General features: G+C 47.0%; 1 protein-coding gene and 1 long non-coding RNA gene across 4 annotated transcripts in view; both read right to left on the bottom strand.

Annotated features, from left to right (window-relative positions):
- The window catches only part of SSBP2 (single stranded DNA binding protein 2), a 127,565-nt gene extending 117,494 nt beyond the window's left edge, over positions 1 to 10,071 (bottom strand). The window contains exon 1 of one of the 2 annotated variants that reach the window (XM_053969039.1): positions 9,854 to 10,071. In XM_053969039.1, coding sequence (XP_053825014.1) covers positions 9,854 to 9,912 — 59 coding nt within the window. In that variant the 5' untranslated portion in view covers positions 9,913 to 10,071. The remainder of the gene's footprint in view (positions 1 to 9,853) is intronic. The other variant, XM_053969038.1, reaches the window with a different exon arrangement.
- Positions 8,233 to 9,662, bottom strand: LOC128802539 (uncharacterized). Of its 2 annotated transcripts, none has more exons than XR_008435480.1 (2): positions 9,576 to 9,662; positions 8,233 to 8,569 (listed from the first exon to the last, which is right to left on the bottom strand). It is a non-coding gene; the product is annotated as an uncharacterized LOC128802539 (long non-coding RNA). The 2 variants fall into 2 exon arrangements; XR_008435481.1 differs by lacking the exon at positions 9,576 to 9,662 and adding an exon at positions 8,774 to 9,052.
- Positions 10,072 to 15,075: the final 5,004 nt, after the last annotated feature.

Raw genomic sequence — 15,075 nt, 5'->3', positions numbered from 1 at the left:
AGAAGTCAGGAACACCAACGTGTTTTACATTTCAGATCTGCTTGTCAAGCCCATTACCATCACCACAGGTACATTTTCAAACTTCCAATATTGCTCTTCATCTCCTGCTCTTCATCTTTTCCAGCTTTGTATTTTTGTTAACCAACTGTCCTGTGTGCAAGCTCTGTGTGTTTATTTGTTGATCACATACTTCTACTCCAACCCAAAAAATCAACTTGTATTCGCATTATTTTACAATATGCATACAAACACACAGAAAAAACCAAATTCCTCAGGCTGGAATATATGCCTTTTAGTTTTTTAAACATCACCTTCATGTACATGTATCCTCTCCAAATTCACATTTCAAGGAATATTAAACAATAAACAATTAAAGGAGCCAAACAGTTCAAGGGACACACAATAGGAGTCATAACCTTCACTTCCAGGGCAGCTTCAGATTTGGCAAGGGAGCTTCATTATTCCTGACAGACCTGATGAAATGTCAGTAACTCACCCCCACACTCCAAACACCCGAAAAGCACCTGTATACCTCAACTCAAAGGCTGACCCAAACAGGAGCCATCCAAGGCTGGCCCTCATTCTTTGAGAATTAGCTGGGAGAAGAACATAAATAACTTATCTAGTATGGAGAAATCAGGAGAGGCTTTGTGTTCTCAAATCCTGCTGTCACTGCTCCAGGGATCTGATAAAGCACCACAACTTCTGAAGAGCATCAGGTGGCAGCCTCACCTCGATCCTCACAAATCTCCCTGCATTTATGACACAGTCACACCCCTGTCAGCCACACGATCCACTCTGTCATGAACAACATAGTTATTAAGGAATTACACTTCCATTGCTGCACTCCAGTATCTTACTCAGAAAGCACAATCCCTCCCAAGGAAAGGAACACAGGCTACTACAATTTGCCACTGATGTTGCTGGAATTCTTTCTTAACCTCTAGAACAGGTTTTCAAGACTAAAACCCAACACTTTTTTATAAGCATTAGGCCGTTTATCGCAGAAAACATAGACAGTATTTTACTTCATTCTACTATCTGTACAAATGCTTAATTCCAGCAATGGAATTAAGGAAGCTAATTCTTATTAACTTTCCAAACTCATATCAATATAAAAATGCACCTGCTAGTAACAAGACATTATCAAAAGCAATATAAAATTAAAACTGCATGCACTGGAATTTATATATACTGGTAACTCCTTAGTACCGATTATTTATTGCTTCTGTATTTTCAAAACACTGAATTCTTCCTATGAAAATTACAGGGTTTTGGTTTGGTTTGAAGGTAAAATCTCTCCCAAGACTCTGAGGCACTGGAAATAAAAATGGAAATAAGGTAACGCACAGGACATCATGTAATCAGTAACTTCTTAAATTTCTTTCAAAGACAGTATTTTATTTAGGAATAGGAGAAAGGAAGAAAAGAAACAGTGAAGCTTAAGTAGGAAGTTAGGAATTCACTGGCAATGTAGGCCTGATAAATCCCATTAAGAGTTTGGGGTTAACATCAAGGGTTGTACTTCAACCAGAGACACACAAACTCTAAAAGACACCAAGACATAAGATTTAAAGCCTAGCAAGGATGGGATAAAACAGCCCATGAATTCAATGCACAGAGGAGCTCAACAACCCTCATTATCCACAACCACAGCTGAAAAACTATACCTGCCATCAGAAATGTGATTTCTGAAATCTGGATTTCCTCAAATTGTAATTTTCAATTGATATTTGCATAGGAAACAAGGTGGGGCAAAAAAAAAGTGTGGTGTCACAGTGTTCTTTCACAGGTGGCTCCAGCTTAACAATAAACCCTCAAAAACTCTGGTACTCTTGCCCGAAGAAAGGTTGAGAGAACTTTGGAAAGCTTAGAGAAAAAAAAATGGGCAAAATAAATTGTATTAATTTAAATTTTTGTCCTTTTATCACAAACTAGGCTGGTTTCCCTAGAGAGAAGATGTGTATGTCAAAGCTATGTACGTGTGCAGCTGGGGCTTGGAGAAGCCAAAGGCTTCTCCACAAGAGGCTCGGGTCACTCTGGGCTCAGGGAATGGAGGGCCAAAGGGAGAGGAAAAGAAGGGCTTTAGGGATAGACACACCTCCAGAACAGAAAGGCATGAGGCCAGCATTATCTGTCAAAAAAAGAAATGTCAGCTCAGTTTGGTTCACCTGGGAGAGTGGGCAGTGGGCAACAAGGAACAGGTAGAAAAGTTAAAATACTAACTTTTGACTCTTAACCTATCATATGACACCTGCATCAGCAAACATCTTCACAAAATGAAAAATCAGGTACAATCACATAAAATAAATTATGGAAGAGTCACTAACATCATGTTTCTACAGAAGAGAGAACGTTTCAGCAAAGCTCTTCCTTCCCTAAGCCAACACCACTAGAAGAGTTTCATTAATGAGTGCTATGTAGAAATACAGAAGTGTACATGACAAATCAGGAGACATTACGAGCCCCTCTGGGGACAGGAAGAGAATAAGGAAAGTTAATAACAGAAAATTCAATACAGGCAAATGTGGAGTACCATGCTCAGGACTAAGAAATCATATACACAAATATGAAATGGGGAATAATTGGCAAGGCAGCTATGTTGCAAAAAGAACCTGGAGGGCGTGTGACTGCAAAAATGGATTATTTAAAAAACAGAATAAAACACCCCCCCCATACAAACAAACAACTCCCCCAACAATAACAGCAATAAACATGAAAGTGTTCCAGGGAGTATTAACAGCATTGTTTATCTATATTATGTCAAATGAAAGGTAATTATTTCATTCTGCTCTGGATATGATACTAACGATATGGAGAAAAAACAAACAGTCCAGAAGCAAGAACCACAGAAGGTGTGAAAGGGAAAAAAAAGAACGCACCACAGAAATGTGGTTCATTTTTATATCTGATGGAAAGTGAAAAGCTAGGACTCTATGGTCCTGACTACGGCCATATTTCAGTTTCTTAGAAAGGGACATTTTATGTTCTCACCTGTTCCCTTCCTGGAACTGTAAGTGAGAAATACCTCGAAGACTAGAGAGGCATGGACAGAGGTCATTGAGATTTCTGGATTAACACGTTTGTTGATATCCGAGGATGATTTTCTCCCAGGAGCTGAAACAACACCTGCCCAGTGCCTGAACAACCTGGTGTTAGGGGTCAGTGGCTCCACTGTGCAGAAAAAAACCCTCAGCTGTGACTCAGCCCGGACCAGCACTACTTCCTGGAATGTTTGTGCACCAAAGAAAGCGGGAAACAAGTGGTCCTAACCCCAAGCAACACAGCTGGAAGGCTCTGCAGATGCAGCTCCTGAACACTGATGGAGAAAAGAAGTCATCTGGTTTTGCCCAAAGGAGCCTTAGCAGAAAATTCTTAAAAATAAAGGTGTTTTGAGCCATTGCTCATTACCTGCAGAGCACCACACGAGGCTGTGCAGGGCAGTGACCCTTCTGTGAAGTGGCTCTGCTCGATCAGTCACCCCAAACCACAGAACCACGCATTTGTGAGTCTCCCTCCCTAAGCACAGCAGCCTGGACAGGCCCTGCTGCAGGTGAGTGTGTAACTCTCCACCCTGGATCATTTCAAGTGCATTTCCCAGTTTGAAGTGCATCCACAAGAGAGACAGCAGTTTCACAAAAATACTACGTTTCTACAAATTCATTTGGCATCTCATCCTATGGCAAGAGAGACAGTGGAAGCTGTCTATATGCATTTCTGGTTTACGTGATACCCCAAGAAAGAAAAATAAAATAAAATTCAGGGCTACATCACTCAAATTGGGCACCCAATAACCAATAAACATTTTTGTCTTTCGCTTTTCTGCATCTTAGTGCCACTTCCAAACTGGCTGTCGGTCAGGAGTGGCTTGATGCCTATTTTTAGAGGTGAAGCTCAGACACTGTGGAGCTGGGCACCAAAGAAACAACACAATCTTCCTGTAGGAACAGCCGTATTATGAAACAGCAAGGCAGCCATAAGGCACAAACCGCAAGACAGCAAAACAGCAAATTATCAAATAGCTGCTCATTACCAAAACAATGCTCTTCCCTGCACAACAAAAACCCCAGAGCGCTTTTTTTTTTCTTTTAACAGAGGAGGAAAAAAAAAAAAAATTCAGTGAACATGCAAATGAGGGCAAAGTGAGAAATACACTCCGTGTATATCTGCATTTTCCAAGTTAAGAGAACATTTTTGGGAATGCAAGTACAGCGCCCAGACACTGCAGAGACACAATGTTCCAGCTGCTTCTGAATGGCAAATCCTACCCTTCCCTCCTGGGGCTGTGACATCCCTGAGACACAGCCCCAGGACTGCCACGCACCCCTCGGTCAGCTGCCATCTCATAGGTGTGGGTCAGTTTTACCTTGGAGACAACAAATATTACACCCCTGCTCTCCCAAGTCCTTCCTGGCAGCAAAGGAATGGTCATTTCCCAGCACCTGGAGGGACAGAATGTTCTTCCTAACTCAACAAAAGCCTCCCACTTCCTGACCTGGCTGTCCTGACCCTGCTCCCTCTTGCCAGGTCTGTGTCCCTGGTCCAGATGCTGCAGCCTCCTCCCAGATCCCTGACCCCAGAGCCCCGATCCCAGGGCCAGCTCTCTTAGGGAGCAATTCTCTGTCTCCCCTCTCCAGACTGACCATTTCCATCCCGTTTCCTCTATGCTCCCTATTATCCCCGTCTCCTGGCACCTCACAGCTGCAGGCTCCAGCTGCTCACATCTCCACTTTCCTTCCCACCCAGCCCCAGTTTTCCTCCCCTCTGATCCCAGGATCTGCTGCCTCCCAGCGAAGATGAAATATTCAGCGATTACAGTCAGTAAGCCCTAAGCATATGCAAATGGATCTTTTTGAGAAGGCTTGTATCCTGGCTAAATTCAGATGCTTTGTCATGCAAATGGGAGAAAGACACATCTCTGGAATCAAATCCCTCATCATTTTTCAACCAGATTTCAAGTGTTTTGAAGGAGAGGGGTATCACTGGTCTTCCATGGTAAAAGTTGAGAAAACTTTTAAAACATTGGAAAACACCTATTGTCTTTGCCCAATTTTCAAAACGGGCTGCATTTCGACTGAACTTTTACACACAACAAAAGTTAAATGAATCGGCACAAGGCTTAAATATTGCATTGTAATATTTCAACCCAAACAGTGTAAGTTTGGCAAAGTTACCGAAATCTTGGCTGCTTTATTACTTGTGACAGTATCATATGCCTGTAATTTAACTGGAATGATTTTCTTCTGTGTACCTGTTTTATCTGAATGCCATAATGGTAACATTACCTGAAACATTTTCATGTGCTCCCAAGACACCTGTGCAGAGTAAATGAGCACCTGAAGCACATGGCCAATAATAAATACTGATAAATAGCTACTATTTCCAGAGCCCTCCCTTCTACACAGTTATTAAAATGTATATTATTCTAAAATGCCTGATGTTCACAGACTCCCTGAGCAGCACAACTGCAACTTTTACAAGTTAGACCTGATGGATGCATGTCAAACCCAAACTTTATAAAACAGGCAGGATTAAACTACCAGATTTGTCTTCAGAAAGGGGCGGGGGGAGTGAGAATTAATGCATCTTTTACCACCAAAAACTTAAAAAAGTAGCTGGCCACTTCCCAGGGGTGAGTAGCAAATTCATCACTGAAGCCAGTTAATTTTTATCTGAATCTTATTTTTACGTAGCTTACAAATATTGCAGTCGAAAAGGTGACTGAACTATGTAAACCCATGCAATGCAGTCTTTTCTAAGTCTGAGGGGAAAAAAAATGCATGAAAGAAGACACCCAAGGAACTCCACTCATACAAAGGAACTGTATGCACAAACAGCCAACCTTTCAAAATAGACCTGAAGAGAAGCAATATTTTGATAAAGCATCCTTTTATAAGAAATTAAGTTGCAGTCTCCAGTCATCCAGTTAGATTTTAACCAAAGTCTGGGCGTCTGCCAAGCCCCAAGAAGGTTAAGGGCTTCTTGGGAAGAGGACTAGTTTGGAAGACCACTCGAATATGAAGAAAACTGAACTCAAAACATATATTCCCACCAGAATTTAGTTTTCCTTATATGTTTGTTAGAACTGCTTTTCTACATATATATTTTTACCTTGAAGTATTATTTCTATATGAACAGATAGATACATTTGCAAATGGAACTTGTGTGGTCTGGTCCTTTTTTTTTTCCTCAAATATTAAAAGTTTAGAGAGTTTCACCATTCTGTGAAGTGCTGGCAGGTCCAAGCTCCTAATCTGAAATAGTCCTATTTTAAGGAATAAGGGGGGTGAAAAAATGAAAAAAGATTGATCACAGTTGCTGTGAAGAGGTAACAATAGAGGATGTGTGGATACTTTTTTGTCTTTTTTCCTTTGACAATGTAGTGGGGTCTGAGGCGGTGCCCACGCAGCGGTGCGGTGATGTTTAACACAATTTTTCCATCCTTGAGCAACTGGGATGGACACAGCCCAGAATTAAGGCAGAGCTGTTTCACAGTGAGAGGAAGGGGCACAAAGGCTCTTGTGATTTTTGTCCCTTCACCGTCTTCACGCCTCACAGGTATTGTGTGCCCTCACCTTCAGTGTTTTACCCAGCTGTGCTGCGCCTCTCTGGCACAGAATTGGGTACTGTTGCCCCCATATTCGTCTACCCACACTTCCCATGTGTTGTGAAACTAAATAACACAGGCAGTTTACCCCAGAGGTCAAGCAGAAGGGACAAAGAGAGGGACCATAGAACAAATGCCATCTTGGAACTGAAAATTTGCCAAGGGCTATTACAAATGGCTGGCAAAACTTGTTCGTTTTTATAGTAATTACATAACCTCAAAGGACACAAATAGTGAATGCAGCACACAGCAAGACACCGTGCTACAAGACACACTTGGCACTGGGCTGTTCTGTAAAATATATCACAACAAATACCACAAACAGCAGCTGAACAACACACATCCTTCCCACACTTGGTAAATAAGCTTTTCACACCCTGGTCCTCTCACTGGCACACATCCTCATGGGGAACAGACACGGTCCACATAGTCAGGCCATTAAAAACTGAGGGAGTGTAATTTTTAAAAAAAAATTTATTTCTTCAATTATTACAAGTGTGTTTTGGAGATTGGTTACTGGCTACATATTTTAGGCACTTAAAATCTTGAGGAGACACGCCAGTGTTCAGCTGAATATTCTGTTCTAAAAACTTTGATACTAAACATAATTATAATCCCACTCTTCTTGATTAAATAAGTACTTATTGTATCAGTCAAACATATGTATTTTTCCTCTGTGGTTTCCAAATTAACACAATCTCATGCAGAAGTCAGAGCTGTATTTTTGTAGTGATATTTAATTGGACAGCCACTTCTTTTTGAGCGGACCGAAAACTCGTGCATTACCTTGGGACAGGCATTTCATGGCTGTAAAAAAATGCCCTAAGAGGGGAAAAGAAATGCAATCACGGTTTTTTGGAAGCCAGAAAGAAAGCACATGAAAATGGCAAGGACGTGATCTGATCAGAAAGAAGAAATTTTAACAGATGAAATACCAAAAAAATCTGGGATGTAGACTGTACATAATGGTATTCCACATCATAAAGCAAGTCTCAAAGCTTTTTTACCTTTTTTTTTTCCCCCAATGGAGGAAGGAGGAGAGGGGCAGAAAGAGGATGTTTCTAGCTCCCAGCTGAGTTAATTTGTAAGGGGACACAACCATGAAGTTTCTGACCTGTCAGCTCCACGATCTAAAAACAAACCGTTTCAGTGTTTCGCATAAAATAATCTACACGTGAGGAGCCCACATTTCCAGCTGTTAGCTCCGAGTGGGATACAACGTGTATTTAAATCGAACAGCACCATCTAGCAGGTCCTCACAACTTTACTTAGCAGGGCAGTTGCTACTCCACAGTAAGTCAGTTTGGCAGGCTTGCCCTGAAAATTATTAAGCATTTTCACACCAAACGAAATATTATGTGCTTTACAGCACCAAGAGCCCCGGAGAAAAATCAGCTGCAATGGAAGAGTACGATTGAAAACTGTTTAAAGTTTCAGCCCCACGACCAGAGCACTTGTGTGTGTGGCTTGCTCTGGGTAGCTTTTGCAAGGCGGAATTAAAACAACGTGATCTTCATCTGATCCGATGCACAGCAGCCCTATGGATTTGTTTTCAGTCCCACTGTGAGATCCCACTGTGCCCTTCAGTGATTTACCGAGTGTATTGACAAACACCAGCAGCCATGTACCACGAGGAAATGGTTTAATTCCCTAATTCTGCTAAGACAAAATAAACAGTGCTTCCACGAGCCGGTTAAGCAATTATTTTTAAAATTATCCCTCCGCTGGAACTAAGAAGTGCCACTAGTTGATCAGATTTCAGAGAGCAAGTTGTGTCTCCCGCTCCATCTCAGCAATTAACGCTTCCCGTCAGTGCTGCCTCTGTCTCCCTCCACTTTCCCGTGGCAAAGTTAGGTGTGAAATTGTCAAACGCCTTAAATTCCCCTTCTCCTGTAGAAACAGAGATGCCTGGCCTGCTGCTGTTGCAGGAACCGTGCATGCCAGCCTCTGGAATTAGGAAGTCTTAAAAGAAAGAAACAAAACCAAACAAAACCAAAAATAAAAACGCATGAAGAGAACTAACCCCCCCCCCCAAAAAAAAAAAAGAAAGAAAGAGGCAAGAAACCAAATAAAACCATCAAACCCAGAATTCCTAAACTCACACACACGCACAGAAAAAAAAAAAAAAAAAAAAGACCTTAAAAAAAAAAAAAAAAAAACAGAAACAAAAAAAAACTTTTAGGTGAAGGTTCAAGACAAGCTGCCTGAAGGGAAACTCCTCGGCCGTGCCCGGAGCGCAGATCCCGGTGCTGAACCCCGGTGCTCTGGAGCGATGCGATTTTTGGAACGGAGAGGTGCGAACCTGGTCTCTCTGGACGGAGGTCTCCGCCTCCGGACACCCTCAGCAGCCTTACCCCGACCTTCCCACCTCCGCTACACTTCGTCCCCCTCCTCCTCCTCCTCCTCTTCTTCTTCTTCCTCCTCCTCCTCCTCCTCCTCGCTCGGGCTTTTCCTCCCCCTCCACCCCCACCGTGCCAAACCGGCCTCGGTCACGCCAAGTCGCAGCCGCTACAGGACAACTTGAGACACCGTCCATTCCCCCCCCCGCCAAAAAAAACAAAAAAAAAAAAGGGTTTTCCCCCCCGTTTTCCCAGCTCTGCCGGCACCCCCAGCCCTCCCCGCCGGGCAGGAGAACGCCGGAGCGCGGCTCGCCCGGGCGCGTTATGCGCAATTAGAAATAAAAATTAAAAAAAAAAAAAAAAAAAAAAACACCAAAAAAACCAAAACAACAAAACCCAGCATGAGTTTGGGCAGGCAGCGGCAGCCCGGGCAGGGGGGGGCGCGGTGCCCGCTCCCCTTTGTGCGGCGGGGGCGGGCGCGGAGCCCCCCGAGAGCGAACACAATGCGGGGAGGGGGGGCGCCGCGGCAAAAAGTTGCCGGGCGGCGAGAGTTGGGACGCGGCCCCCGGCCAAACCCCCACCCCCCCCCCAACCACCACCCTCCCGCCCCTGCCCGGGCTCTTTGTTACCGGACGGGTCCCGGCACCTTGCGGGGCCGGGCACGGCGGGGCAGCGTCCCGGGCGAGCCGGGCTTGGCGGAGAAGCGGGGGTTGGAGACACACCACCGCCAGCCTCCCCGAGCTCGGACACCGCCGAGAGCGGCCGCTGCCTCCCCCCCAACCCCGCAGCGCCGCAAAGTTTGTGAGGGGGGCCGCCGGCTGGCGGGCGGAGGGGGGGGGGGGGCGGGTTTGTGAGGGGAGAGCGGAGTGTGAGGGGAGAGGGGGGGGGGGGGGGGTGATGCACTCACTTCTCGCGGGCCTGGCTGTCGGACGGGACGCTGCTGTTGCTCTTGCCTTTGCCGTACATGCCTGCGGAGAAGCTCCCCGACTGTCACGCACCTGTCAACCCATCACCGCCTCCCCGGGACCGGCCCCGTCGCCACGGTGACGGGCGCCACACGCGCCCGCCATTGGCCGGGCCCGCCCCCCGCGCCGTGATGGACGGGGCGCGCATCCGGCCGGGCGCGGCCCCGCCCCCCTTTCCTCCCCCCCCCCACCCCCCGCCCGCCCGCCCTCCCCGCGCGAGGGGGAATTAGAAACGGTTCGAGAAGGATTTTAAACAACCGGCTGTTCCCGGCGCCCGCCGCGCCCCCCGCCGCCGCGCCGCCGAGCGGGGAGCGCGCCGGAGAGACGCAAACTGCGGACCGGACTAGGCGGCCGCCGCGGCTCCGGCGAGCGGCGGAGGAGGAGGAGGAGGAGGAGGAGGAGGAGGAGGATGGGTGGCGCCGGGTTCTTCCCCCCCCCACCACCCCACCCCGCGAGTCCCGCGCGCACACACACACACACCCCCCCCCCAAGGAAAAAAAAAAAAAAAAAAGCGCCCCCGAGGGTCTCTTCACGCCCCTCGCCCTATGGGGAAGTGACACCCCAGCGATGGGGGGAGAGTGAGAGCCCGGAGCCCGGGGAGGAAGCGTTTCCTGAGCCGAAGCAGCGTGTCTTAGAGTAGCTTAGAAATAATTTAAAAAATAAAATAAAAATTAAAATAAAAAAAAACACCCACGGTCTAAAGAAAAATTCAAGGAAATGCTTTGATTTTTTTTTTTTTTTTTTTAAAGTTGCATGGCAATAATTGCGTGCTCCGCAGAGACGGGAAAGAGAGAGAGAGAGCAGCCACTAGGGCCATTTGTTACTTGATTTCTCTTAAGTACCCGAAGCTCTGGAATTTTTTCCGCTCTTCCTCCTCAACCACAGTCCCAAATTTTGCAGATATTGATGCCTGCTTATGTTTAAACTGCGGCTAACCTTGTAAACCCACTCCCGTGTGTGACCCGTGGGGGGGGGGGGGGGGCTTTCTTTTAGTATTTCGACGTTTCAAGTGTGTGCAACGCCAAGCCTTTTTTTTTTTTTTTTTTTTTTTCTTTTTTTTTTTTTTTTTTTGGTCAAACGCACCCAACATCTACCTCCCCGTCGTGTTGTTGGCAGGCAAATGTCAGGAACAACCAGGGCCACGAGAAACCCGACCAAAATTCCGAGCGGGGGAAGTTGTGCCAGACGTAGACCACCAGCATCTGTTTATCATTGTTGGAGCTGCAAGGGGAAAAAAACATCCTCTGGATGCTGAGCTGCCGGAGCGGAGGGAATGGTTGGTGAGGTGAAACTGGGGAGGGAGGCGGGGGGGGGGATTAGGAGAGTATTAATGAGCGGCTGGAACAAATTAGCGAGGGAGTAGCAGGGACGACAGGAAGGAGTGCGAGAGGCTGGAGAATCCGAGGTGCTGGTGGCAGTTCCCTGCCCGGCGTGGGATGTGCGTGCTCTCGGAACCCACCCCAACAATTCATCAGACGTGAAACACACGGCAGCAAAAGCCATTTTTGTGCCAAAGTTGGTTGTCCTGGGCTTTCACCCCCATGGCGTGATTTTTAAAAAAAAAAAAAAAATATTTTTTTATTGACGGCGTGAGAGTGTGGTTGGAGTGGATCTAGGGAAAGAAGTAAATTAGGCTGACATCATTCACCCCGGTTGGGACCGAGGCTCCTGCTCCCGAGTTACACCCAGGAAACCAGAGGAAGCGGGTTACGGTGTGAGGAGAAAGTGGGAAAGGAGAAAAAGAGGGAGGAAGGAGCGAGTGGAAGGGAAGGAGAAGCCGGCAGAGGAAATGAAGGGCGAGGAAGCGAAGGATGCGAAAACGGCGAAGCGCGAAGTAAAAGCACAGTGCCGAGCGAATTTAGGGGGGAAGACTAGGGGGAGAGCCCCAGAAGTTACCGCAGGGTGAGCCAGAGGGAGGCGTTTAGCCCGCATTGGGGCAGAGGAATTGTCACAAGCGTCGTGCCTCGCAGCTGAGGTGGCACTCGGGGCAAGCACGGCCGGCAGGACACGGCACAGAGACGGGCAGAGAGACAGGGAGCCAGGGCAGAGAACAAAGGAAGGCTTTGGGCCAGATTTGAAAGAAGGAGAGGAAAGGAGCGAGCGCGGACATCCTTGGTCAAGCCACAGGGGTAGCGGGAACTTGGGTAGAGATCACCCGGAGCAGAACTTTGATCCCAGTGTTTGCTCGCCCTCGGGGAAAGGGCGGGATCACCCCTCGGGCGGGATGAGTAACTCCTCGCCGAGGCTCCCCTCGGCCACCCGTCAGCCGTGCTATCAGCAGGGCTTTCACACGGAACTGATAACGGTGGCGAAATCCTTCCCGGGCGGGACAATCCTCCAGAAGCTCTCGTTTTGTTTGCCTCAATGGTTCGGGTTGATCTGTTTGCGGTTTGAGGGTGGGGGGACATTCCGGGAAGGCGGCTGCGTTCAGCCCTGCGAGGGGAGAATTTTTCTTCTTGAAAAGGACGATGTTGAGGCGCCTCCCAAAGACGCGATGGCTGTAACGTCCTTTGGATGTGCATCCCAGGACGGGACTTTCTCCGCTGAAAAAAACGCTTTGTTCCCGTTTCCCATGCGATTTGTTTGCGTCCCTGAGGTCTGCTTTGGCCTGAAGGGCCGCCAGTGGGTTGCGTGCTCGCGGACCGAATTGTGATTTTGGGGCAGAGCGGGATGAACTTCGGGAGGTGAGGGGATGGGCCCTGGGGTCAGGAGCAGGACGGGCCCCGGCGGATGTGAAGCGTCAAATGTTAAAAATTCTCTTCTCAGGTCTGCCTCCCGAGCTACCATTAACATTCAGGTGATGGCTTCGTGACTCTGCTTGGAGACCCTTCAGTGGGAAGCGCAGGGATGGCGCTAACCCTTATTTTTGGCGGGTGCGGAAAGAACGCGCTGTGATGCTCCACGCCGACAAAACCTCACCCCACGGAAGCTGGCTCAGTTTAGGCAGCTGAACGACCACGGAAACCCACCCGAGCGGTGCTGCCGAGGTCGCTGCGACAGGGATTCTTCCCTCGGGGCGGTGGGGCGCGCACAGCTGCCCTGTACCCCTGCCCTTGCTCCAAAGTCGCTCCCGAGCACAAGCGCTGCTCTCGGCGGCAGCAGTTGGATCTCACGAGGCCAGCGCTGTAATTAATGAGATTTGAGGCGCGGGCGCTGAGGCAAAATCCGAGTTCCCAGTGTCAGAAAGGAAGATCCAGCCTTTGTTACAGGAGGGGATGAGGGGATGGCAGTGCTCTACAGCTTCTCAGTCCGACACTGGAAAGGAATTCACAATGTATTTTTAGAGCGTTATAAAAATCTCTTACATAATGCTGATTAATTCTTCGGTTTTAGGGAAGAGCACTGGGCTTTGTGTATAAGAGTGTTGACCAGCTAAGCCACGGAAAAGGGCTGGTTTGGGCTGGATTTTTGTTTTTCCCCCCTTTAACTTTTTCTTGGATACAGAAAGCTGCAATTATTCAATTATTACAGGATTTTGCTTTTTGTTTGGGCGTGTTATGAATATTATTCTGGAAACTGCGCCTTATTCTTGGAAGTCTTTATCATTTTAAAACATATGTTATGTTATATCACCCTGTCTGAGATATAGGATAGCTCCCAACTGGGTGGGTTTTTTCTTTTTTTTTCCTCTCTCTTGCTGCAGCTAGTTACAGTATGGATTAATGCTAAGGATGTCTGCAGTGAAACATTGCTTGTGTGGCTGACTTAAACAATGTCACATTACAGGATCACAGTTTTATTGATACAGTAATATCTACAATTACTTTATATTTCTGCCCATTCTGTTGATCCTCAAAAATCATTGATTAGTCCAAGTGGCAGGCCTCACACAGCCCTTAACAAAGGCCTATTCAGGAAATTAAGTCAGTAAATGCTACTCCCTTATTTTAATTCCAGTTATCTGTACTTTTTGCTGTGTAGCTGGGAAGATTTTTTTTTTGGGGCAAGATATCGTGGGAGAGAGACGCTTTTGTTTGGTCTTTTTCCACAGATACGTGACCGAGGCAGCTTTGAAGCCTTTTCTGAGGAATCCTTCGTCCTTCTGTAGAATGTTTAATCTTCCTGTGGAGTGTCTAACTATGAGACTTTCATTCTTGTGCCATACAGATGAGCAGGGGGCTGCTCAGGTGATTGAACGGGTCCCAAATCGTTACTGGAGAATGGAGAGATCAGGAATGTGTAGGTCAAAACAAAATCTTTATTTGCCCCTCTTTTCCACCAGGGAGGGGGAAAAAAAAAAAAAAAAAAGTAATTACAGCTCAGGGGTGGGGAAGAATAATCCTTGTGGGTCCCTTCCAGCTTGAGATACTCTGTGATTCTGGATCTCAAAGAAAGGCTTCTCAATAACCCAACAACCCCTTGCACTTTCTGCTTCCAGCGGGAGCCACAGTTCCCCCCCCCAGTCTCTGCAGAAGGAGCCAGGATGACTTTGCAGCCTCCTGTCACACAGCTCATCCATGAAGGGGCCAGAGACAGCACAAATGCCACCAGCTGGGAAGCAAAACTTGCTAAGAACCAGACCTTCCACGGGTTTATTGCTCTCGCTGTGGCTGCTCACGGGCTGGGCACGTGTGCAGTTCAGAACGGGGAAATTATCTGTACGGGGCACCCAGTGCCACACGGTCTAACCTTGCAATGGAAAAAAAAACCAAACAAACAAGTTTGAGTGTACTGGTTTCCTCCATTGCTTCTTTTCCTGGTGTTTTATGTGGTTTCAGCCCTCCCTGGTGCTGTTTCCACTGGAGGGGCTGTCACAGCCTCTCTCTCTCTCTCACAGACACTCGTGTGTGTGCCTTTGGTGCTGGCTAAGGGTTGAGCTCATGCTGCCTCTCATGAAGAAAAGTTCAAATCCAGTTCTTGCTCTTCTCCCCGGTTGCATATTTTGACTTCTAGAATGGGAATTGATACTTTTCTTGGTGAAATGTATTTGATAATTGGGTTAAAATTATGTCTACATATACATATAAGCACCCTTAGTATGTGAGATCTCCCTGATTTCATTTGTTAGCTTGTTGTTTTAAGCCATTTGATGGAAATTACATTTTACCAGACAACCCAGTCTGGGGGGGAGGGAGGGAATAGTATGAGGAAAAAGTACATTGCCTTGGTTATTAATCATTTGAAGGATAGCTGAAAGTCACCATTGCTGTCTCAGTTAGTGTGT

This window comes from Vidua chalybeata, chromosome Z (assembly GCF_026979565.1).
Source record: "Vidua chalybeata isolate OUT-0048 chromosome Z, bVidCha1 merged haplotype, whole genome shotgun sequence".
Lineage (NCBI taxonomy): Eukaryota > Metazoa > Chordata > Aves > Passeriformes > Viduidae > Vidua > Vidua chalybeata.
Note: the sequence above shows the minus strand (reverse complement) of the source record. Positions and strands in the feature narration are given on the sequence as shown.